We start from the raw sequence: 27399 nt of genomic DNA, 5'->3' as shown, positions 1-27399 counted from the left end.
CCAATTCTCTCCTGTACTTAAGTACAGGTACTTTCTAAGGACAGGAAATATAATACCACTTCCACACTTTCTTAAGAGCTTATATTACTAAATAAAAATAAAATAATTTCTAGTAACCAAAATTGCCTCTTTTGACACTATCTTTCCAGCTCAAAGAAGAAATGTAGTCATTCATGATTCACTGTTGCTTCTCTTGAGGAAAGATGTGAAAGTAGAAGCAGCCATATGCAAAGTGATTCAGTTCCCAGGTGGAAGGAGAATGTTTTCAATGAAACAGGTGTTTAACTTTTAATGAAGATGCTGCCAAATTTTCAGATCAGTCAATGATGATGAGTTATCTTCCAAGTGCAATACAATTTCTTAACTTATTAGGAATACAACATGATCAGATTAAGAGAAAAACAAAGTAAACCGTATGTTTTAAAGATACAGGAAAAAGTAAAGATACTCACTGAGTATTTGTAAATCTGTATAATGCTAAGTAACGGTAATAGTAGTACTATACTGACAAGGCAATCTCAGCCTACTTTTGTAACTACAATTTATACATATACAAAAAAGGTTTTATTGAAGTCATTTTATTAGTAGAGAGTACTTTGTTTTGTCTAAAGCTGGTTTAAATATATTCTCTTAAATATTAATTTGAAACTGTTCTTTCAATTTGCTTCATTCATTTAACACCCTTGATAAGCATAAATAGTTCAAATGTAAAAAGCAGTCAAGTTTACGACCTATTACTAAAGAATTCCAAGCCAGACAGATACAAATCAGTGAGGTTTTACTTTAATAATCTTTAAGTGTAGGTTAGGGATACTGAGAAAAGGACTTTCCTGGTGGCACAGTGGTTAAGACTCCATGCTCCCAATGCAGGGGGCCCGGGTTCCATCCCTGCTTAAGGAACTACATCCCACATGCATGCCGCAACTAAGGAGCCCTCCTGCCACAACTAAGACCCAGCACAACCAAATAAATACATAAATATTTTTTTAAAAAGGGGATATTGAGATATACATACCTTTTTCTCTGATTTTAGTCTCTGACTGTGTATTTTTCAGTTTGCCTAAAAGCAAAACCAAATATAACGTTGGTCACACTAGGAAATTAAAACATAGGACACATTATCAAATCAAACTCATTTCCTATTACCTTTCATTTTCTGTGGCAATTCATTTGTTTCACTTTCCTCTGAATCGCTGCTTTCAGTGTACTGTACCGCAGTTTTTCTCCTAAAATTAAGTATACACAAATTTTTTATCAATCCAAAACAAAACGGGATATAAAAACTTATGTTTAATAAATGTAATACAAATGTTTTTTGTCTTGCCCCGGTTTATTTTTTGAAAAAATATCAAGGGAAAAAATTTTTTATTTGACAAATGAAAGTCAAATTTGCTGAAAGCATTTTGCTTTCGTAGCCAGAAGCATTCACTATACAAAATGCAGTATCTCTATCGTTAAAATAAGTTTGAGAAAGTAAACCATTCTAAGATAGTAATCCCTTCAACACTTTGTTCAGTATTTGGTAATTCAATTCAAACACTTATATTAAAACTAGAACAAAAAAGAAGTGACTGATTATCAAAGATAACCCTCCAATATAATGAAATAGGCAGCTAAGGGGCAAAAATATAATTTTCACAGTGAAAATTTTTATAAATTCTGTGTAGAATTTATACAATATGTACAATATGGTGGTTAAGTGCCTAAGAACAATGGACTCTGGAGACTGCTTAGATTCAAATGTCCATTCCACCATTTATTTGCTATGTGACTTTAGGCAAGCCACCTAATATTCTTCTAAGCTTCAGTTCCCTCACTTGGAAAACAGGAATAAAGATACAATCCACTTTGTAGGATAAAATGTGTTACCACATGCAAAGCCCCTAAAATAGTGCTTGTTGCACAGTAAGTATATATGTATTAGTTATAGTATGTGTGTTGGTGGTTGTTTTTCCCATGTCATCATTATTTCCACACCCTTTAATCTGATCTGGGCTATCTAACAGTGGCCTGTTACCAACGCTCATGGTCAGTTCAGAGTTATAAGATTTGATATCTAGATGAGAGGGAAACTCATGAGTCCTGGTTTTGTGCTCAGTTCAGACAGGTACTAAAGATAGAGAACAATTAACAAAGCCCCAGTTTTGAAATCTCTATTGGTGGAATAGCTAAGAGGGACTCAGACTTGAGGTCATGCCTGCAGATATTGATGGTGGACAGTAAAACACAAAAGCCGAGTATTTAGAGCTACCTCAGAGAGTAAATAAAATTTATAAAGTTAACAGATTCAAACGGAGAGCAGAGGGGCATTATGTGTTTTATTCAAATTCTCCCTCCAGTCTACATTAATATAATACTCTCCATGAATAACTTTATCATGTCTTATTTCCACTAAAGGTAAAGTGAGAAAGAACTCAGATGAGCAAAGAATGCTTTTGTCAAACCATCCGACACATATACATCAATTCTCAACTCCTCAAATTCATAAAGAAAATTCTTCTAAAGTCTTAACAAAAGCAAAACACCCAAGAGCTAGATCTCAGTTCCTATGTGAAGGAAATAGGAAAATAGTAGAAAGACAAGTGATTATTAAAAATTACCAATTCAGCTTTTATATATTAATATTTTTTTTCACCTATAAAATGAAAACGGTCTACCTGCCTAAGTCACAGTGACTTTAGCAGTTTCAAATTAAAGAATGTATTTGAAAGAACTTTGCAACTGAGATAATGGTCATAGCTCTCTCCCATATGTAAGAAAACGGAGAAAGAGTTTAAACATATTACATAAAATTAAACCATACCAGAGTTTACCTTTTGGGGCGGGAGCTAGAGAATTCTGACTTGGGATATTTATTCTTTCCCTTGTCATCTGAAATACTGGGTTCTCCACTACATCTAGATCCTTCCATTTCAAAAAAAAGGACAAATATACAGAGTATTAGTAAATTGTCTTAGACTAGCAGTATCCTTCTTAAAACCTTGGTTTTCCAACTCAATAGCTCAACTTTCTTAATATCGTCATTCCTATTCTTTCAATCAGCCAGCTGTACTCTTTACAGTTTCCTAATCTAGTATTTTCTCACTGAAAAGTACCTTCAATTTTTTTGTGCCCAGTCTTTCCCCTGTAGTCATCTAGCCAATCCCTACACTGGCTGAATTTCCTGCTATACCAAGGCAGCTAAGAACTGCTGGAAAAAAAAAAAAGAACAATAAACAGGTGGTATTAGGGTTAGGGTCACCTTGTATCACTTAGCAACTCTTTTACCTATCACATGTTCTCCCTACCCACTCACCTGGATGATCTATACTACACTGGATCCTCTGCCTAGATTTTAAACTCCTTTTACTCCCAGATGACCTACTTCACTTTACAAAAAAAATCAGATGTCATCTTCTATAAATTATCAATTTTCCTACCTTTTTATTCCCTCAATTATCTATATTTTTCCTCAACCTTACTTCCTTTCCTTCTCATGCTAACTCATGTACCTATTTTCTTGATCTCATTTCCTCCCACAGGCCACCAAATTATTCTCTCCATTGTATACAAAATCTTTTCCTATCCATGGATTTCCTTCTTAAACCACGCCCCCCAAAAGCCCTCAATTCTGCCTCTCTCCAACTATTTTTCTCCTATCTGAAACACAGCAAAATTCATAACAGCACACAGTTGTTATTAACAATTCTTCATCTACTAGTCTTATTTTAAAATATTTTCAGTCTTGCTCTGTTCTAAGCCATCTTAAGAAATTAATTTTATGAAAGTCACCGACTGCTAAATCCAGCCACATAACTGTTAAATCCACAGATCCCTTCTCATTTCTCCTCTGCCTAATTTGGCTCTAACCTATCTTTCTATTTTTATCTGCTGTTTATTCATGCACATTCTTCTGTTATTCATTTACATTATAAATACCATAAACTACTCTGAGGTCCCAGAGCAATATACTCTGTGTTTTGTCTTGCTTTTAACCGCCCTTTCATGGGTTTTTTTTCCTCAACCAAAACTGCTTTTCCTCCTCTAATGTGCTACCAAGCCAATTCCATCATCGCATCGTTTCCTTGATGAAATTTTTCCTACCAGTCCTCGAGATTCTTTAGAAAAAGAGATCTGAAATTTTTGTATAGTACTAAGCCAAAGCTGGAATTACGTCATTAAATTGGAAAAATCTAAATCAAACATGGGGTCATGTTCAAAATTAAAGTTTACCTTTGATTAGTCCATCTGCCTTTTCACTGGTATTGTTCCCTCCAAGTTTCATAGATTCATCGTAAACATTACATTCCTGGATGAAAAGGCATATTTCTTACATAGTACTGCCGTCAGTTTTAAGTAAACTTAAAAATGCATCCTATTTTATACTGCTTTACTTTACATAATAAAGACTACGTAAATTGCTACCCTATTCTGGAGCAGTGGAAGGAGGTGCATTAAGGAGAAAAATGTACAAATTGATGAAAAATTTTTTTCACAGGTATCTCAAAAAAGAAAACTAGTCTGTCTTAACCTTTTCAAAAGGAATACAAAAAGCAAACCTCAATTATAAATGGCATATTAGTTACTGTGAGAAACATTCACAAAATGGGATTTACTTTAGAATTAGAAGGAATTCTAAGACTACAAACTTTCAAACCAAGAGTCCCTAATAGATCTTTAATGAGGCTGCCATTGACATCCTTTTTTTCTGGAATTCCCAGAATGGGTAGATGAAATAGGTTTCAGAATGCCTCCTCCCTTACTCTATCAGGGATTTTCCCTGCCAACTCTGACTTTGTCCTTTTCCCTTCATGTGTTCTTTGTTTCAAAGTGCAACTATGTGTACATGAGCACAAGAACTTCTATAAAAGTAAAATTTTATACTTCTCTGTGAAATATTTTCAACTGAGTCTAGTAGGGCAGGGTTCCTCTAATCTTACTTTTAATTCTAGACTTGATTCTGTAGGTAGGAATGACAAATAAAATTGGGTTTAATTAAATTAATTCTTCCAGTGTAAAAAGAAAGGTAGGGGCTTCCCTGACAGCCCAGTGGTTAAGGATCTGCCTGCCAATGGAGGGGACACGGGTTCGAGCCCTCATCCAGGAAGACCCTACATGCCGGGGAGCAACTAAGCCCATGCGCCACAGCTACTGAAGCCTGTGCGCCTAGAGCCCGTGCTCCACAACAAGAGAAGCCACCGCAATAAGAAACCCACACGCCGCAAGGAAGAGTAGTCCCTGCTCGCCGCAACTAGAGAAAGCCCGCGCGCAGCAATGAAAACCCAAAGCAGCCAAAAATTAATAAATAAATAAATTTACAAAAAATAAAAAGAAAGGTAGGTCATATTGTGAAAGGTAGGTCATATTTTGAATCAAAACCTCAGAGTGGTGTTCAGGATTGGTTAGCAGGAGTACAATGTAATTTTTGCCTAGAATTAGGGCCAATAAAGGATATTTTATTTTAGTTTTTTAAAAAATAGAAATGTAAACATCTTACAAAATCTCATTAGAGTTTATGTTTTACTTAAAATGTGGTTGAAAAGAAAATCCATCCCCTTCCAATGGTATGAGTCTAAATAAATTAAAAATCCAAGATGTACCATTTTTAGAGATATGTAACTAGAAGTTATTTAGATAATTAACTTTTTAAAGCATTAGCTTCAAGAAACTGATGTTAAAAATGCCTTTCATGGCTTCCCTGGTGGCTCAGTGGTTAAGAAACTGCCCGCCAATGCAGGGGACACGGGTTCGAGCCCTGGTCCGGGAAGATCCAACATGCTGTGGAGCAACTAATCCCGTGCACCAGAACTACTGAGCCTGCGCTCTAGAGCCCGCGAGCCACAACTACTGAAACCCGTGCGCCTAGAACCCGTGCTCCACAACAAGAGAAGCCACTGCAATGAGAAGCCCGTACACTGCAACGAAGAGTAATCCCCTGCTCGGCGCAACTAAAGAAAGCCCGCACGCAGCAACGAAGACCCAACGCAGCCAAAAACAAATAAATAAATTTATTTTAAAAAAAAAAAGGTTTGTCACTTAAAAAAAAATGCCTTTCATCATTCTACCCAGTCTTCAATAATCAGTACAATCATTTATATTATATTAAATATTATGCAAAAAGTAATTCTAAAGTTTATCTACAAATAAAGGATGTCCTTTACATTATTCATTTCATATTAAATGACTCTTAGTAAGCCTTTTCTTCATAGAGTTCAAAGATATAAAGTCCAACCTATCAAATCACACTATGCTCCAATCTCATGAAATGTAATAACACTTCACTCTGTAAGCTTGGAATATCCAAATCTATCTGAAATAATGAAATTTCTGTTGCAATAAATGCTTAGCTGGAAATCACATTTTCAGCCTCAATTTCAACTAATATAGCAAACTAAATATCCTAAAACCTTCCTACTACATAACATGTTAAATGCATGGCTGATCTTGGAGAAAAAGGGAAAGCCTTATTGATGATAATTTTTTAATTGGTAACTGACAATGAAGCTGTAAGTAGTCTTAGGTGCTATTCTTCAGTTTTAATAACTAAATGTAGAAAGGACAGACGTGGAAAGCACTGGACTATTCAGGGTAGGGAACTGAATCTTAGACATTAACAACAGAGTTAAACTCCCACTAAAAGTACGAAGAAGGAAATGCAACTAAGCGCAGAAATTAATAAAATAGAATCTTAATAAACAGTTGTAGAAAAGTGATATGCAGCATCTTTGAAAAGTAAAAAATAAGAACAGTAGAGAAAAGTCCAAAAAAGAGATATTTTGCATACACCTTATACCTAGTTACTTCCTACTTTAAGTTCTTTGGATTTTCAGCTGAGAATGAAGAACAACCGTTTCATTCTTATAACATTTATTTTCCCTACAAAACTAATTCATTATTAATTCTTAGAAACTGAATATACATGTATTATGTGTATATATGCTATATATAAAAATATACACAAATTAAGCATCAAGAATAGTCACCCATTCTCTCATCATTAGGACATAATTATCACTATTAACATTTTGGCACACACAGTATGTGTGACTACACTTAGACGTATATAAATATGTATTTACAAAATGAAGACTCAAACTCTATACACAGAGGTGTATCTGGCCTTTTAACTAAAAAAGATCATGGAAGTATTCTTCAAAAAGAGGACTTTGTAGTTGCATAATATTAAATTTTATGGTTGTATCATAATTTAACTGTTAGCTTATTGACAGGTATTTCTTTTCTGCCTTTAAAATAATGCTGGGGAAACAGACTTGTATTTTTCTCTTTGGAAAAAATGCATTTCTGATAACTTCTTTAGTTTCTTTGAAATGGCATTGCTGAATCAAAGATTATAAACACTTTTAAGGCTTTTGATACACATTACCAAATTGCCTTCAAGAATGTAGCATAAACTTTCACTCTTACCAGCAACACATGAGAAAGGCCATTCATCATATCTCTAAAAACCAGATATTATCAATTTTCTGGCAATAATTTTTTTAATGACAAAATTAAAAGGTTTTACAATAAACCAGAGACTTTCGAAAAAACACACTAATACTTCACCTTCTTCAGCTGATTTTTCTTAATTCTTTCAATAGGAAGAGATTTGCCATCATGGAAGTTGGTAAGAATCACTGCAATGGCTGTCAGAGTTTTGCCCTTTAAAATGTTTTACAAAGAAAAATGGTCAGATTCTGAAACCCCGTTGACCAGACAACATTCCGAAACTAATATTTAAATCAAGTAAGAAAATATCAAACAGCATTCAGGGCCAGAGAAGTATGCTAATTATTATACTAAATAATATACATATTAGTGAAGTTATTTCATTCATTAAGTTAGTAAATGCTTTACCATGCCATATTACTAGGAGTATTAAATAATTTACTGTGTAAAATACTGTAAGCATCATTGAGAAATGTCATTTTATTTTTTTAATCCTTTTTTAATTGAGGTATAATTTTCATACAATGAAATTGACAGACTTAAAGTGTATGGTTTGATAGGTTTGACAACTGTATACACTGGTGTAACCACCACACAATTAAGATACAGAAAAATTTTATCACCTAGAAGTTGCCCTGTATTCCTCTGCAGTCCATCTCCCCACCTCTGTACCAGACAATGGCTGATTTGTCTCTATCACTATATATTAATTTTGCCTGCCTTTGAACTTGATATAAATGGAATTACTCAATGTACTCTTCTTTGTTTAGTTTCTTCTGCTCAATACAATTTTAGGCCCAGACCTGATTCAGAGCACGTGGTGACATGAGCTGGTATAAGTTATTCCTTAAGAAGAATGGAGTAATATAGAGAAATGCTTACTAGCAATTCACTGTGTTTTTTATTGCTGAGTAATATTCCATCGTATATGCATACACGGCACACTTATTTGTGCATTCACCTGTTGGTGGACCTTTAGATTGTTTCCAGTTTTTGACTGCTATGAATTAAGCTGGAGCAGCTAGCAGTACAAGTATGTAAGTTTTCCATAAACGTATGTTTTTAGGGAAATGTCACTTTATTGAATGACTGCCATTTAAATGTCACATTTAACCCTGAACTAATAACTTTATCACAAAACTACAACTACTTGCTTGCCATGTAATTCAGAGCTAACTTAAAATGATTAGTAATCCCAGTATGGACATAAGATAATTACTTTATTAAATTTCATTTAAAGATATTTCCAAAACTTAAAGACTATATACCTTACCAATAAAGCATACAGGACAAGATATTTCTTGTGCATTTTTTAAAAACAGAATCATGAAAATTTTCATTATTTTCCATAGCTGAATTTATAATTAGCAACATAGAAATAAACCTCTTTCAAGTTGAAAGCATTGTAAAGCAGCAGTTTTCAAAGTGTGGTCCACAGGTCCTAGGAGCTCCCCAGGACCCTTTCAGAAGTATGTGCAGTCAAAACTATTTTAATAATTCTACTAAGACCTTACTTGTGTTGATATCTGTAGTAATTCCACAGAAAGCAATGGTGGGTAAAACTGCTGCTGCCTTAGCATGACACAAAGCAGTTGGCACTACATTATATTAGTGGTCACTGTATTTTTAACCACCACATACAGTTAAAAAAAAAAAAAAGACAAACCAAAGAAACAGTTTCACTTTAAGAATGCTCTTTACGAATGTTCTTGAGGGACTTCCCTGGTGGCGCAGTGGACATGACTCCACACTCCCAATGCTAGGGGCTGGTTTCAATTCCTGGTCAGGGAACTAGATCGCACATGCATGCCACAATTAAGAGTTCGCATGCCACAATCAAGGAGCCTGCCTGCCGCAGCTAAGGAGTCCACCTGCTGCAACTAAGGAGCCTGCCTGCCACAACTAAGGAGCCTACATGCTGCAACTAAGGAGCCGGCACTTTGCAACTAAGAAGCCCACAAAAAGAATGTTCTTGATAAAGCAGTACACATTCATTTTACCAAATCTCACCTCTTAAGTATACACGTTTTAAATATTCTGTGTAACATGATGGCAAGTACACAAAATACTTCTTTTGCATACCAAAATATGAAGGTTATCTAGAGAAAAATCACTTGTGAGACTGAATTACAAGCCGAACTAGCTACCATACATCGTCACTTTCAAGTACCACCATTTTAACTTGACAGAATGACTGATAACTAGTTATTCATGACTGAGTGGCAGACATTTTCTTGAAAAAAATGAATAAAATGAGCCTATCAACTCCAAAGGAAACAACTGACAGTGTTTGTTGTTAATGATAAAATTTGAGCTTTCAAGCAAAAATTATGTTAGAAAACTTGCATCCAACACTATGAGTAGAAAAGCTTCCCAAATGTAAATGCCTTTCTAATAAGATCAGCAGTAGTATCAATGAATGTAAATTTTTTTGCATTGTATAATGAAATGCATCAACATTTGGCAGATCTGTGTAACTCAGTGAACCAATATATTCCAAATGAGCAACACCTAAATGCTAAAAACCATGCATGGGTAAAATATCCATTCAACGTGCAAGCTACACCAATGGATATTAATGAAACAAAGTAAAAAAAGTTCACTGATATGATTTTTTAAGTTCCACATTATAGGAACTTTCCTGACAGTCCAGGGGTTACGACTCTGTGTTCCCAATGCAGGGAGCACTGGTTTGATCCCCAGTCGGGGAGCTAAGATCCCGCATGGTGCAGCCAAAAAACAAAAAAGTTCCACATTATAATTATTAACCTTTAATAAACTAATATTTGCTTAATCTTCTTGTAGCAAAGAAAATCTAGTTATCTTAAAAAGTCTTTTAAAATACTCCCTTTCAAGTACATATCTGCATGAGGACTAATTTTCTTTGTATTCTTCAACAAAAACAATGTATCACACAGAATGAATGAAAGAACAGATATGAGAATTCAGCTGTCAATTATTAGGCCAAACATTAAAGAGACTTGCAAAAATGTAAAACAGTGCCAGTCTTCTCATCAAAATTGCTTTTGTCTTGGAGTACATTTCATTGAAAAATATGCTATTTCTGTTAACACATAATGAGTTTTTTAACTGTTATTTTTAAAATAATAAAAAATTTTAATATCTAGTACCATAAATATTAATAGATAGAGTAATAGAGATAACCCACAAAGACAGACACTCTTTGGGATCCTCAATAATTTTTAAGAACATAAAGAGCTGCTGAGACCAAAAAGTATAAAAACTGCTGGTGTAAGGAATCATATCTTTTCTTTAAGAAAACCCATGAAAGATAAGCTACCCTGAATTTCAAAAGAAAATTGAAAAACACATGTTTATATCATTACTGCCAATTATTTTAATTGTACCTTAGGCAAACAAGCCAAAAGAAAAAAAAAAAAAAGCTCAGCATTATTTTAAGTGAAAACCACAGGAAAAATTATGTTCTACACTCACAGTGATATCGAGTCCCAAACTGGCACCAACATATTCCCATCTCTATCTACTTCAAAATTACTTCATATAAAATCTTAGTTACAAAATAAAACGTTATTAACTCAAGGAAAAATATAATTACCAAACCCATATCATCAGCTAAAATTCCTCCATGAACATTTTCTGGTCGGTCCTTTTCAGAAAAATTTGTTATTGTGTTATAGTATAAGTCACTTCGCTGTTCCCAGAATGGTGGAAGTTCTTTACTGTTTTCCCGTGAAACCATCCAAGCTAGAGCTTGTTTTTGATGTGGAAGCAACGGTGTTTCAACAGCCTATAAATAAAAGAAACGTCATAAATAGAAATACAATAAGCCCTTTCTTTTACCCCATGCAGAATCTAGAAAAGTTGATCTTGTGATGAAAAATGTATAGATTAATACCGTATTTTTAAATTCCAAATACTTTTAAATAGAAAATACTGGCTCAGTACCTCAGCTGGTTCCATTTCCTGAGTTTTATCATCTTCCTTTAAATCTTCAAACAATTTGTCGAACTCTGTCTTAAGCTACAACAAACAGCAACAAGAAACATTATGAAACAAACCAATTCAAACAATAATTGCACTTAATTCAGAGATTTCAAGTCATTTCATTAACTAAAAGAGTCGAATACCAAAAGGTACATAAAATAAATTAATTCTTTGAGATACTACGCTGCTCAATAATGGCAGAATAAATAGATCCTTTAGGTAACTGTTACAGTCGAAAGAATACAGGATAGAGTTTTAAGTCCTGGGTTTCAGTCACAACTCTGTCACAAAAAAACCTTTATATAACTTTGGGCAAGACACTTAACCTATATGGCCCTGTATCTTATTATCACAAAAGAAATGGGATGAACTAGATTTAGAGTGTCTCTAAGGTTCCTTCTGCCATTGAAATTCTGTGATTCTATTAGCTGTATTCAAACCATTTTGGCAGATCCTACCAAGTATATTTGACTTTTTCGAGTAAATGACATGTCATTGATTATTACTGCAATCAGAAATTTGCTATGTGCTACAAAATATTAGGATAATTTCAATCTTATGCTAATCTTTAGTTGGTTCTTTAAATTGATCTAGTCCAATCGTACAGTAACATATATATATTATAATTACTTTTGTAAATTAGCAAATAATTACTAAATAGTTACTAAACATAGCAACAGCCCAGAAGAAATCAGGCCAAATCTAAAAAGTGAGGAGAGGTAATCTGGGGTTTACCCACCAGACACAAGCTCAAGAGCTTCCCTGGTGGCGCAGTTGTTAAGAATCTGCCTGCCAATGCAGGAGACATGGGTTCAAGCCCTGGTCTGGGAGGATACCACATGCCACGGAGCAGCTGGGCCTTTGCGCCACAGATACTAAGACTGCTCTAGAGCCCGCGAACCACGACTACTGAGCCCACGCTCCACAACAAAGGGAAGCCACTGCAATGAGAAGTCTGCGCATCACATGGAAGAGTAGCCCCTGCCTGCCTCAACTAGAGCAAGCCTGCGTGCAACAATGAAGACCCAACGCAGCCAAAAATAAAATAAATTAATTTAAAAAAAAAAAGAATTACAGACACAGGCTCAAGCCCTTCTAACAATGAGCAGGGAAAGTACAGTAACTACAATTAGAATATAAAAAGACAATAACACTGATGAGTAGAGACAAAAAAAATTTTGATGTAATTGGTAGACTGATCTGCATTAATTTACTTTATAACCTTTTTTCCCCAAACTAATCCAGCATAACAGTATCCTGGATCACAAAGCAGACAAAGTAAGAAATAGACTAAGGCCAGAGATTCAGAACTAGTTTTTTTAGCACTGCATTTGCAACCTTCCTGAAAGGAGTTAAGTTTCAAGCTTCAACTTTTTCAAAATTATGGCTATTTTAAAAATTTCAAATAATACAAAAACATTAAAACAGTAAAACATCACAGGTGTATACCGCAATGTGTGTGTTTCAATGTATATATGAATGCATGTATGTGAACATATTCCTTATCACTGCTTTCTTTCTACATAAATATTTGCAATATATTTTATTTATTCTACATGTTCCATAACAATATAAAGATCACTAATACTAACAGATGCATATTTATCTTATATTTTTAAACATCAACCTTCAGCATTTAAAATTCACTCTTCACTTTTAGTTACGAAATAAAAGAGAAGTGCACCTGTTCAGTTGTAATCTGTACTGCAGCATGAACTGGCATACTATAGCTTGGTCCCGCTCTTCCAGAGCCCCAACCACTTTCCAAACTGAATCCTAAAGCTATAATTTACAAAATGAAAAGAATAAAATCACCAAATGAAATAAATTATCTTTTAGTAAATAGCTTTTAAAGCTTGTCTAATAAGCTGAATTAAAAATTCCCTTAATATGTGTTTTAAAAATTTTAAAACTAAATATGCTAGGTTATTCAAAAAATACATTAAAAGAATTCCACATTATTTAAACAAACTTCTGAAAAACAAGTAATACTTTTTCATTCTCTATTGGGAGATTCTTATTGTCTGTAACTTATTAAAGAGAATGTTTAAAATCAGGGATTTTCAGATATTATCACTGGGGGAAGTTAGGGGAGGGACCTCCTTGCACATTTTTCTGCGTATGTGTGCAACCTCCTATGAATCTATAGTTATTTCAAAATAAAGAGAAAAAAAATTCAAGGATTTCCTTAAAAAGATTCCTAACAAAAGAACTTGGAGCCTTCAGCAGTAATTAATTTAGCCACCCAAATTCAAAGTATTACTTAAGAGAATAAATGTTTTACAATTCCAGCATCTTAACAATATCACAATAATAGTAGGTTAAACCCTGAACTTACTTTTTGGTGCAGGACCCAATTTAAATCCATGTTTCTTCAACTGATCTAAAACTGCTTTTCTATTTTCTTCTTTTCCCCAAAAAGTCATATGCAAAGGCATGGTAAAAGCATTGTTTGCACCAAAAGGAACTACCCTATTATAATTAAGAAAGAAAAAAAAAAAGAGAAATTAGAAGTGTTATTTTTTTACATTTAAGTCTCATTAAAAATCTTGTTAAATAACTGCCACATTCAAATTCTGCATGCAAGCAAAACACAAAGGAACTAACTGAGCAGACTAGAAAGAAAACGGACACGGACTAGGACCAACAATAACGAGAAGAAAAGGCAGTTTTTAGGACCAGAATGCCAGAAGAAACTTAGGTGAAGTAAAAGTGTTTAAATGCGTAGTTAGCCTATTACCAAGATCATAAGATAGGTAAAATAGCAAGTTTAATTCAGAAGGCAGAGCTTCCACTAACAGAACCACTGAGTGTAGCAACCCATTCTGGGAGCATGGGGAAGGATTTCCAAGAACTATTTCTGATCCAGGATTCACTGAAAGTTTACTCTCAATATCTGAAAAACTTGATGAACTGAGGAAGGAGAAAACAAGCAAACAAGTGAGAAGACACTGCTAAATATTTATCTTCCAAACTCACCTTTTAATATCCTAAATATATCTAATACACTAATATACTAAAATTGAGGTCACAGACACAAACGCATAAAAGAGAAAATGTAACCAAAGAGACTGAGAGATTTAAAAAAGGAACAGGTGGTAGAACTAAGAAGGTATATGCCTAGATAATGCAACAGCTGCTACTTATCTCCAATCAAATGACGTCATGTGGAAATAAGTATCCTGCATTACCAGATCTTCCATTTATCAAGAGAAATATTTATAAATAATTTTGTATTAGGGAAAAATTAATATGCATAAAATGCAGAATGTCCAGATATTCGAATATCGGAAGTAACTGGAAAAAAAATTAAACACTGTGTAGGCAAAACCAAACTCATGTACATCTGATCACAGGCTATCAGCTTACAACCTGATTTAAACAAACACTTCCAAACTTCTCAAATCAATGCACTAAAAGCCTTTTTAAAAAGCTTTTTTCTTAAAAGATGGTGTGGACTTTCTAATATTTGAACCAAAGTCTATTTTTCTCCATGGTAATAATTTACCAGGAAAGTGAGGGAACAGCTATTTGATGGCTAGGGTAGTGCAGGCAGATGAAAGAAGAATTAAAACATTTATTGAATGCATACTAAAGGTATAGCAACAAAAGTTGTCAGGGCAACTTTACATACCCTTACATTCAAACATCACTACAACTCACAATTATTAAAACTGAACTCCAAAAGTGCATTACCCTTCAACTTGAGCCAATTTGTTGTCCATGATATAGGCCAAGGCAGCTGCAAGATCTTTCTTTATATGGCCGACCTGATTTCCATTCACATTGTTCACTTTAATTGCATTCTTATCATAAGGGTTATCGGGTTCTCGTTGTAATGCAACCATTTCATTATTATTAACCTAATAAAGATAATAAACAGGTATTATTATAAATAATAAACATATAATGACACCTTTCTTCATCATACTTTATCCGGGATTTCCATTCATTTTTTAATGCTTACTGAATAACACCACATGTAAGAAATGCACATTTTCTTGGACTCATATTTCTATAGAAATATTAACATATTTTATAATAATTCTTTTACAATATTTTCCTAATTTATATTCATTAGAAGTTAACAAATCCTTGATATATAAAAAATACAATCAAAACTAACAGATGCACATTATCTAAAATTATTCAACATTATAACTTCGAAAACAGGTAATCTCTTGAGTGCCTACTATGGGCCACACATTGTTCTAAGTACATTACATAGACTGACTTTTAAAACTGTCACAACCCTTTTGGTAGGTGTTATCATTATCTCCATTTTACAGATGAAGACACTAAAGCACAGAAAAGTTAAGTAACTTGCCCAAGGTCATAAAGTTAATAAGCAGCAGAGCTAGATCTGAATCCAGGCAGGCCGGCTCCTAAGCCTAAATTCTCCAGAATCTCAAAGGGTTAAAATGCATTAATTATAAGAGAGAATGGAACTGGAACAAGAAAATACATCCAGCCTTCAACTCATGCCATTATCTGATTCCACTTAATTAAAAATTGCCTGAGGGTGACATAATTGAAAATGGAAGAGTAAGGACTTCCAAAAATTCTCTCTTCCATAATAAAAGCAATGAAAAAACTGGCAAAAACTGTTTGAATCAACTTTTTCAGAACTCTGGAAACTAACCAAAGGGTTGTAGAAACCTGGGGAGTCTTAATTCAAGAAAACAGCTGAATATCAGTGCCCTAGTCTCATCTCCAGCTCTCAGTTACACGATAGCCTTTAAAAATAACAACCTGCTGCACTTCTTAGTACAGCCTAGCAGTTACCAGAGTGAGCACACTGGAGCAGAATTTCTAAGATTTATTCCTATAGAAGTGTCATTATTTGACCTGTATGGTGGTTCCCTAGAAGACTCCCACTTGCAAAGCTGTTTCTATTTGACCTCTGAGCTTACTCAGTACATAAAACGTTCTCCCTTGGGTGGGTGTTTGTCAAAAACAATTTTACAGGCAGTGGGTAACAGCTAGGGCAAACAAAACAATGACCAAAGGGCTTAAGAGGAAAAAGCGGAGAATAAGATGTTCAAAGCTCCAACATATTCCTGGAAATCTAGAAGGCCAAATGCAAGCACAGGGCTGTATGCATACTCAGGGCTGTGAATATGTTCAGGAAAGACCTGAGAAGGTCTCAAGCTCTCACCTCTGGCTAAACTTGAAGCTCTGAACAGGCAGGAAATAAAGGCTAAGGCAGAGCTGTCAACTGCCAAGCTGAGGGTTGAAGGAGTGCCCCAAATGCACACAGATCCTCTCAGTAAAGACTGGGAAATTTACCGGTTCTAGTTCAGTCATTACCTGACCACTAAGCTAACCAAATACAGGTATCAGTGGCCAGACACAACAAAGGCTTTCACAGGGTTAATTTAGCAAAAGTTACTAAACAAACAACAATAACCAAAATCAGCAACAACCAATCCAGGGGAGAAGGAAGAATCTGATTTCTAGAGCTGCCAAATTATTTTTTTTTAAGCTCACATTTATCATCACATATAGGTATTTTTAGTTGAAGTATAGTTGATTTATACTATTGTTAGTTTCAGGTGTATAGCACAGTGATTCAGTTATACATGTAAGTAAGTACATACACATATACATATATACACATATAATTTATAGATATATATAAAATCTATTCTTTTTCAGATTCTTTTCACTTATAGGCTATTACAAAATATTGCATATAGTTTCCTGTTCTATACAGTAGGTCCTTCTTGGTTATATAGCAGTGTGTATATTTTATCCCAAACTCCTAATTTATCCATCCCCCCCATTCCCCCTTTGGTAACCATAAGTTTGTTTTCTATGTCCGTGGATCTATTTCTGTTCTGTAAATAAGTTCATTTGTATTATTTTTTTTAGGTTCCACATATAAGTGATATCATACGATATTTATCTTTCTCTGTCTGGCTTACTTCACTTATTATGATAATCTTTAGGTCCATCCACGTTGCTGCAAAGGGCATTATCTCATTCTCTTCTATGGATGAGTAATATTCCATTGTATAGATATACCACATCTTTATCCATCCATCTGTTGATGGACATTTAGGTTGCTTCCATGTCTTGGCTATTGTAAATAGTGCTGCAATGAACATTGGTGTGCATAGATCTTTTTGAATTACAGTTTTCTCTGGACATATGCCCAGGAGTGGGATTACAGGATCATATGATTTAGAGTTGCTATATTATTTAAAACGTCTACTTTTCAACAACAACAACAGAGACATGCAAAGAAACAAGAAAGTACAGCTCACACAAAGGAAAAAAGCTATCAATCATCTACCCATAAGGAAGCACAGATGCTTGACCTACTAGAAAAAAACTTAAGTTTTAATTTTAAATATGTTCAAAGATCTAAAGCAAACCATGTCTGCAGAACTAAAGGAAAGCATGAGAACTATGTCTTGCCAAACAGAAATTCTGGAGCCAAAATGTACGTAGTTAACTAAAGTCTAAGATTCACTAGAGAGGCTCAAACATCAGATATGAGCAGGCAGAAGAAAGAATCAATGAAGTTGCTGACAGGTCAACTGAGACTATAACGTCTGAGGAACAGTTATAGTTTGAGGAACAGAAAGAAAAAAGAATGATGAAAGATGAACAGATCCTGTGGGATAACAGCAAGCATACCAACACACACATGATGAGAGTCTCAGAAGGAGAGGAGAAAAAGAGGTAGAGAGAATATTTGAAGAAATAATTGCTAAAAACTTCCCAAATTTGATGAAAAAACATTAATCTACATATTTAAGAAGCTCAACAGGGCTTCCCTGGTGGCACAGTGGTTGAGAGTCCACCTGCTGATGTAGAGGACATGAGTTCATGTCCCAGTCTGGGAGGATCCCACGTGCCATGGAGTGGCTGGGCCCGTGAGCCATGGCCGCTGGGCCTGCACATCCAGAGGTTGTGCTCCGCAACGGGAGAGGCCACAACAGTGAGAGGCCTGTGTACCGCAAAAAAAAAAAAAAAAAAAAAAAGAAGTTCAACAAACTCCAAGTAAAAAAAACTCAAAGACATTCAAACCCAGACACATCAAAATCAAACTGTGGAAAGAACACTGAAAGCAACTGAGAGAAACAACTCATTACGTACAGGGGATCCTCAATAAGATTAACATCTGATTTTTCACCAGAAACCATGGAGACCAGAATACAGTGGGATAACTTCTCAAAGTGCTAAAAGAAAAAAATTCGACCAAGAATTCTATATCTGGCAAAACTATCCTTCAAAAATACAGAAGAAATTAAGAAGTTCCCAGATAAACAAAAACTGACAGAATCCATCACTAGCTGACCTACCCTACAAGAAATATTAAAAGAAGACCTTCAGGCTGAAATCAAAGGCACTAGACAGTAACTTGAATCTACATGAAGAAATAAAAAGCACAGGTAAAGGTAATTACACAGGTAAATATAAAATTTTTTAGTTGTAACTTTTCCCTCCTATCTGATTTAAAAGGACATAATCATTATAAACCTGTATTGATGAACATATGATGTATATAAAGAATTAATCTGTATGAAAACAGCATAAAGAAGTAGGAAGACAACGGAACTATCTCAAAGCAAGGTTTTTATAAACAATTGAAATTAAGCTGCCATAAATCCAAACTAGATTCTTATGAATTAAGATGTTAGTAATTCCCAAGGGCAACTACTAAGAAAACAACTCAAAATATATAATAAAGAAACAACCAGGGAACTACTATGGTACACTAGGAAATATTTAACACAAAAGACTTAACACAAAAGAAGGCGGAAATGAAGGCCAGACCCAAGGGCCACATATTCTATGATTCCATTTACATGAAATGTCTAGAGTTAAGTAAATCCATAGAAACAACATAAATTGATGGATGCCATGGGCTAAGGGGAGAGAGTAATATGGAGTGATTACTAATGGGTACAGGGTTTTGGGAATGATGAAAATGTTTTGGAATCAGTGCAGATGGTTTTACAACCTTGTGAATATCTAAAAACCACTGAATTGTACACTTACAAATGATAAATTTTATGGTACGTGAATTACCTGAATTTTTTTAACTTCCTGAAAAATACACAGGAAACCTGCTTTAAACCTCTCCCAGCATCTGTTTACTGACTCAAGAGACTACAGCCTGACCAACCAGATTATCAGACAAATATTCCTCTCTAATAATTCTCTCTAATAATTCCTCTTTGAAGATATTCTGTGAGGCATAGCTCTGTTCTCTACCAGACCACCTCCCCATTGCCACTGCTTATAGAATGATCTTCGTTAAACCAGATATGCAAATTCCAGAAAATATATAACCAAAAAAAGTAGGGCAAAACGTTGAGACTATAAAAACAAAGAAAACATGATCCAAGCACATGACAAAAAAGGATATATTAGTAAAACAAGATTAAGATGATAACAAAAAGACAGAAATAGGACTAATTATAACAATACTTTTAGAATAGAATGGAAAAGAAATAATCTACTTTATTATAAAATAAAGATTTTGATGGGTCAAGACATAAAAAATGTAAACATAAGCAAATTGAAAACATTTTAAAAAAGTTAAAAATTAATAATGCCAATACTATATAACAAATCTTAGGTGATACAGCCAATGTCGTACTTTGAAGAACATTTAAAAGATTAAAAACTTTTATTAACATTAAAATTAAGTGTTCGAATCAAGAATGCAAAAATAAAATAAAATAAAATGGACCTAAGGAAAATAGGATAACAGAATGTAAAAGAGAAATCAATGACCAAAGCAAGATGATAGATTGTTGTGCCAGGAGTAACCAAGATGGCGGAGTAGAAGGATGTGCTCTCACTCCCTCTTATGAGAACACCAGAATCACAACTAGCTGCTGGACAATCATCGACAGGAAGACACTGGAACTCACCAAAAAAAGATACCCCACATCCAAAGACAAAGGAGGAGCCAAAATGAGATTGTAGGAGGGGTGCAATCACAGTAAAGTCAAATCCCATAACTGCTGGGTGGGTGACTCACAGACTGGAGAACACTTATTCCACAGAAGTCCACCCACTGCAGTGAAGGTACTGAGCCCCCCGTCAGGCTTCCCAACCTGGGGGTCCAGCAATGGGAAGAGGAATTCTCAGAGAATCAGAATTTGAAGCCTAGTGGGATTTGATTACAGGACTTCGACAGGACAGGGGAAACAGAGACTCCACTCTTGGAGGGCACAAAGTAGTGTGCGCATCGGGACCCAGGGGAAGGAGCAGTGACCCCACAGGAGACTGAACCAGACATACCTGCTAGTGCTGGAGGGTCTCCTGCAGAGGCGGGGGGTGGCTGTGGCTCACCGTGGGGACAAGGACACTGGCAGCAGAAGTTCTGGTTAGTACTCCTTGGCGTGAGCCCTCCGGAGTCCGCCATTAGCCCCACCAAAGAGCCCAGGTAAGGTCCAGTGTTGGGTTGCCCCAGGCCAAACAACCAACAGGGAGGGAACCCAGCCCACCCATCAACAGTCTACTGAGCTCTGCCCACCAAAGCAACAGTCAGCTCTACCCACCACCAGTCCCTCTCATCAAGCCTCTTAGATAGCCTCATCCACCAGAGGGCAGACAGCAGAAGCAGGAAGAACTACAATCCTGCAGCCTGTGGAACAAAAACCACATTCACAGAAAGATGAAAAGGCAGAGGGCTATATACCAGATGAAGGAACAAGATAAAACCCCAGAAAAACAACTAAATGAAGTAGAGATAGGCAACCTTCCAGAAGAGGAATTCAGAATGATAGTGAAGATGATCCAGGACCTCTGAAAAAGAATGGAAGCAAAGATCGAAAAGATGCAAGTAATGTTTAACAAAGACATCGAAGAATTAAAGAACAAAAAAACACAGATGAACAATAAAATAAATGAAAACTACACTAGAAGGAATCAAGAGCAGGATAACTGAGGCAGAAGAATGGATAAGTGACCTAGAAGACAGAACGGTGGAATTCACTGCTGTGGAACAGACTAAAGAAAAAAGAATGGAAAGAAATGAAGACAGACTAAGAGACCTCTGGGACAACATTAAACGCAACAACATTCGCATTATAGGGGTCCCAGAAGGAGAAGAGAGAGAGAAAGTACCAAAGAAAATATCTGAAGAGATTAGAGTCGAAAACTTCCCTAACATGGGAAAGGAAATAGGCACCCAAGTCCAGGAAGCACAGCGAGTCACATAAAGGATAAACCCAAGGAGAAACACACCAATACACAGAGTAATTAAATTGGCAAAAATTAAAGACAAAGAAAAATTATTGAAAGCAGCAAGGGAAAAACAAATAACATACAAGGGAACTCCCATAAGGTTAACAGCTGATTTCTCAGCAGAAACTCTACAAGCCAGAAGGAAGTGGCACGATATACTTAAAGTGATAAAAGGGAAGAACCTACAACCAAGATTACTCTACCTGGCAAGGATCTCATTCAGATTTGATGAGGAACCAAAAGCTTTACAGGCAAGCAAAAGCTAAGAGAATTCAGCACCACCAAACCAGCTCTACAACAAACGCTAAAGGAACTTCTCTAAGTGGGAAACACAAGAGAAGAAAAGGACCTATAAAAACAAACCCAAAACAATTAAGAAAATGGTAATAGGAACATACATATCAATAATTACCTTAAATGTGAATGTATTAAATGTTCCAACCAAAAGACATTCAGGCTTGCTGAAAGGATACAAAAACAAGACCCATATATATGCTGTCTACAAGAGACCCACTTCAGACCTAGGGACACATACAGAATGAAAGTGAGGGGATGGAGATGGAAAAAGATATTCCATGCAAATGGAAATCAAAAGAAAGCTGGAGTAGCAATACTCATATCAAATAGACTTTAAAATAAAGAATGTTACAAGAGACAAGGAAGGACACTACATAATGATCAAGGGATCAATCCAAGAAGAAGATATAACAATTATAAATACATATGCACCCAACATAGGAGTACCTCAATACATAAGGCAACAGCTAACAGCTCTAAAAGAGGAAATCGACAGTAACACAATAATAGTGGGGGACTTCAACACCTCACTTACACCAATGGACAGATCATCCAAAATGAAAATAAATAAGGAAACACAAGCTTTAAATGATACAACAGACCAGATAGATTTAATTGATATTTATAGGACGTTCCATCGAAAAACAGCATATTACACTTTCTTCTCAAGTGCGTATGGAATATTCTCCAGGATAGATCACATCTTGGGTCACAAAGCAAGCCTCAGTAAATTTAAGAAAACTGAAATCATATCAAGCATCTTTTCTGACGAAAACGCTATGAGATTAGAAATCAATTACAGGGAAAAAAACCGTAAAAAACACAAACACATGGAGGCTAAACAATACATTACTAAATAACCAAGAGATTACTGAAGAAATCAAACAGGAAATCAAAAAATACATAGAGACAAATGACAGTGAAATCACGAAGATCCAAAAACTATGGGATGGCAGAGCGGCTGGGCCTGTGAGCCATGGCTGCCAGGCCTACGCGTCCAGAGCCTGTGCTCCGCAACAGGAGAGGCCACAACAGTGAGAGGCCCGCATACCACAAAAAAAAAACAAACAAAACCTATGGGATGCAGCAAAAGCAGTTCTAAGAAGGAAATTTATAGCTATACAAGCCTACCTCAAGAAAAATCTCAAATATACAATATAACCTTACACCTAAAGGAACTAGAGAAAGAAGAACAAACAAAACCCAAAGTTAGCAGAAGGAAAGAAATCATAAAGATCAGAGCAGAAGTAAATGAAATAGAAACAAAGAAAACAATAGCAAAGATCAATAAAACTAAAAGCTGGTTCTCTGAGGATAAACAAAATTGATAAACCATTAGCCAGACTCATCAAGAAAAAGAGGGAGAGGACTCAAATCAATAAAATTAGAAATGAAAAAGGAGAAGTTACAACAGGCACCACAGAAATACAAACCATCCTAAGAGACTACTACAAGCAACTCTATGCCAATAAATTGGACAACCTGGAAGAAATGGACAAATTCTTAGAAAGGTATAAACTTCCAAGACTGAACCAGGAAGATATAGAAAATATGAACAGACCAATCACAGTAATGAAATTGAAACTGTCATTAAAAATCTTCCAACAAACAAAAGTCCAGGACCAGATGGCTTCGCAGGCAAATTCTATCAAATATTTAAAGAGTGAACACCCATCCTTCTCAAACTCTTCCAAAGAACTGCAGAGGAAGGAACACTCCCGAACTCATTCCATGAGGCCACCATCACCCTGATACCAAAACCAGACAAAGATACTGCAAAAAAAGAAAATTACAGACCAGTATCACTCATGAATATAGATGCAAAAGTCCTCAACAAAATACTAGCAAACAAAATCCAACAACACATTAAAAGGATCATACACCATGATAAAGTGGGATTTATCCCAGGGATGCAAGGATTCTTCAATGTAAGGAAATCAATCAATGTAATACACCATATTAACAAATTGAAGAATAAAAACCATATGGTCATCTCAATAGATGCAGAAAAAGCTTCTAAAAAATTCAACACCCACTTATGATAAAAAACTCTACAGAAAGTGGGCATAGAGGGAACCTACCTCAACATAATAAAGGCCATATACAACAAACCCACAGAAAACATCATTCTCAATGGTGAATAATTGAAAGCATTTCCTCTAAGATCAGGAACATGACAAGGATGTCCACTCTCACCACTATCATTCAACATAGTTTTGGAAGTCCTAGCCACAGCAATCCGAGAAGAAAAAGAAATAAAAGGAATACAAATTGGAAAAGAAGAAGTAAAACTGTCTCTGTCTGCAGATGTCATGTTACTATACATAGAGAATCCTAAAAATGCCACCAGAAAACTACTAGAGTTAATCAATGAATTTGGTAAAATTGCAGGATACAAGATTAATGCACAGAAATCTCTTGCATTCCTATACACTAATGATGAAAAATCTGAAAGAGAAATTAAGGAAACACTCCCATTTACCAATGCAACAAAAAGCATAAAATAACTAAGCATAAACCTACCTAGGGAGACAAAAGACCTGTATGCAGAAAACTATAAGACAGTGATGAAAGAAATTAAAGATAATACCAACAGATGGAAAGATATACCATGTTCTTGGATTAGAAGAACCAATATTGTGAAAATGACTATACTACCGAAAGCAATCTACAGATTGAATGCAATCCCTATCAAATTACCAATGGCAGTTTTTATGGAACTAGAACAAAAAATCTTAAAATTTGTATGGAGACACAAAGGACCCCGAACAGCCAAAGCAGTCTTGAGGGAAAAAACTGAGCTGGAGGAATCAGACTCCCTGACTTCAGACTATACTACAAAGCTACAGTAATCAAGACAATATGGTACTGGCACAAAAACAGAAACATAGATCAATGGAACAAGATAGAAAGCCCAGAGATAAACCCACGCACCTATGGTCAACTAATCTATGACAAAGGAGACAAGGATATACAATGGAGAAAAGACAGTCTCTTCAATAAGTGGTGCTGGGAAAACTGCACAGCTACATGTAAAAGAATTAAATTAGAACACTCCCTAACACCATACACAAAAATAAAGTCAAAATGGGTTAGAGACCTAAATGTAAGACTGGACACTATAAAACTCTTAGAGGAACACATAGGAAGAACACTCTTGACATAAATCACAACAAGATCTTTTTTGATCCACCTCCTAGAGTAATAGAAATAAAAAGAAAAATGAACAAATGGGACCTAATGAAACTTAAAAGCTTTTGCAAAGCAAAGGAAACCATAAACAAGACGAAAAGACAACCCTCAGAATGGGAGAAAATATTTGCAAAGGAATCAATGGACAAAGGTTTAATCTCCAAAATGTATAAACAACTCATGCAGCTCAATATTAAAGAAACAAACAACCCAATCCAAAAATGTGCAGAAGACCTTAATAGACATTTCTCCAAAGACATACACATGGCCAAGAAGCACAGGAAAAGCTGCTCAACATCACTAATTATTAGAGAAATGCAAATCAAAATTTCAATGAGGTATCACTTCACACCAGTTAGAATGGGCTTCATAAGAAAATCTACAAACAAATGCTGGAGAGGGTGTGGAGAAAAGGGAACCCTCTTGCACTGTTGGTGGAAATGTAAATTGATACAGCCACTATGGAGAACAGTATGGAGGTTCCTTAAAAAGTAAAAATAGAATTACCATATGACCCAGCAATCCCACTACTGGGCATATACCCAGAGAAAACCATAATTCAGAAAGACACATGCACCCCAATGTTCATTGCAGCACTATTTACAATAGCCAGGTCATGGAAGCAACCTAAATGCCCAACGACAGACGAATGGATAAAGAAGATGTGGTACATATATACAATGGAATATTACTCAGCCATAAAAAGGAACAAAACTGAGTCATTTTTTGAGATGTGGATGGATCTAGAGACTGTCATACAGAGTGAAGTAAGTCAGAATGAGAAAAACAAATATTGTATATTAACACAGGTATGTGGAACCTAGAAAAATGGTACAGATGAACCGGTTTACAGGGCAGAAGTTGAGACACAGATGTAGAGAACAAATGTATGGACACCAAGGTGGGAAAGCCGCAGGGGTGTGGGGACGGTAGTGTGTTGAATTGGGCGATTGGGATTGACAAGTATACACTGATGTGTATAAAACTGATGACTAATAAGAACCTGCTGTATAAAAAAATTTAAAAATTTTAAAAAAAGAAATGATAATCATAAAAAAATCCAAGAAAGATTACTTGAAAAGATGAAACAGATAAATCTCTATCAAGGCTAATGAATAAAAAATAAGAATAGACACAAATACATAACACAAACAATGAAAAGAGGAATACAACCATAAACACAGTTAAAACAGTTTTACATGTATATGACTACTATGCAAATTCCGTGGCAATAAGTTTGAAAATATAAATGGATGCTTTTCTTTATAAATATGAATTGCCAAAATTGACTCAAGACGTATCTGAATTATGGTGAGTTTGAATGAAGCCAGACTTAAAAAGTACACACTATATGATTCAATGTATATGAAGCTCTAGGGAATTCCCTGGCAGTCCAGTGCTTAGGACTCCGTGCTTCCACCACAGAGGGTACGGGTTCGATCCCTAGTCAGGGAACTAAGGTCTCACATTTCTGCATACCGTGTGGCACAGCCAAAAGAAAAAGTATATGAAGCTCTAGAATAAGCTAAACTACAGTGATAGAAATCAGACTGGTGGTTCTTCAGGCAGAGGCAGGGATGAAGGACTGCAACAGAATACAAGAGAACTTCAGAGGTAATGGAAATAATCTATATGTTGATGGGGTGGTGATGATCAGGTATATATCTTTGTTAAAACTCTTAGAAACATACACTTCAAATGCTTGTATTTATAAATATATATATATAAAAATCACATCTCAATAAAGCGGAAAAAAGTTGAAAATAATAAAAAGCATGCAAAGATAAATACCTCAATTTTTATTACAAGATTTCTGTCAGTTATGAACTCGAAAACATCAACAAGAAAAAGTACAATAAAGATCTGTATTGACATGAAAAGATATTCCTAATATTTTACTTTAGAAAAGGTGATTACTATAGTAGACATAACATGATCCTCATTTTTTTTTTTTTTTTTTTTTTTTTTTTGCGGTACGCGGGCCTCTCACTGCTGTGGCCTCTCCCGCTGCGGAGCACAGGCCCCAGACGCACAGGCTCAGCGGCCATGGCTCATGGGCCCAGCCACTCCGCGGCATGTGGGATCCTCCCGGACCAGGGCTCAAATCCGCATCCCCCGCATCGGCAGGCAGACTCTCAGCCACTGCACCACCAGGGAAGCCCTGATCCTCATTTTTATTAATATATAATATGATTTAAAATCACATGTATATTTTCTCAGAGTAAAGTGTGGAGGGCATAACAACATAAGTTGTGATTCTGGATTCAGGCAGAGTTGATACTTTTTCTTTGAGCCATTTTA

General features: G+C 35.5%; 1 protein-coding gene across 2 annotated transcripts in view; it reads right to left on the bottom strand.

The window, feature by feature from the left end:
* HLTF (helicase like transcription factor) overlaps positions 1 to 27399 on the bottom strand; it is a 59720-nt gene that overhangs the window by 28313 nt on the left and 4008 nt on the right. For both annotated transcript variants that reach the window (XM_060149657.1, XM_060149658.1), the window contains exons 3-12: positions 15091 to 15257; positions 13733 to 13866; positions 13079 to 13176; positions 11356 to 11430; positions 11006 to 11197; positions 7546 to 7641; positions 4213 to 4288; positions 2814 to 2904; positions 1147 to 1226; positions 1016 to 1060 (exon numbers count right to left, since the gene is read on the bottom strand). In XM_060149657.1, coding sequence (XP_060005640.1) covers positions 1016 to 1060; positions 1147 to 1226; positions 2814 to 2904; positions 4213 to 4288; positions 7546 to 7641; positions 11006 to 11197; positions 11356 to 11430; positions 13079 to 13176; positions 13733 to 13866; positions 15091 to 15257 — 1054 coding nt within the window. The remainder of the gene's footprint in view (positions 1 to 1015; positions 1061 to 1146; positions 1227 to 2813; positions 2905 to 4212; positions 4289 to 7545; positions 7642 to 11005; positions 11198 to 11355; positions 11431 to 13078; positions 13177 to 13732; positions 13867 to 15090; positions 15258 to 27399) is intronic.

This window comes from Lagenorhynchus albirostris, chromosome 5, assembly GCF_949774975.1.
Source record: "Lagenorhynchus albirostris chromosome 5, mLagAlb1.1, whole genome shotgun sequence".
NCBI lineage: Eukaryota > Metazoa > Chordata > Mammalia > Artiodactyla > Delphinidae > Lagenorhynchus > Lagenorhynchus albirostris.
This window is presented reverse-complemented; position numbering and strand designations above follow the sequence as displayed.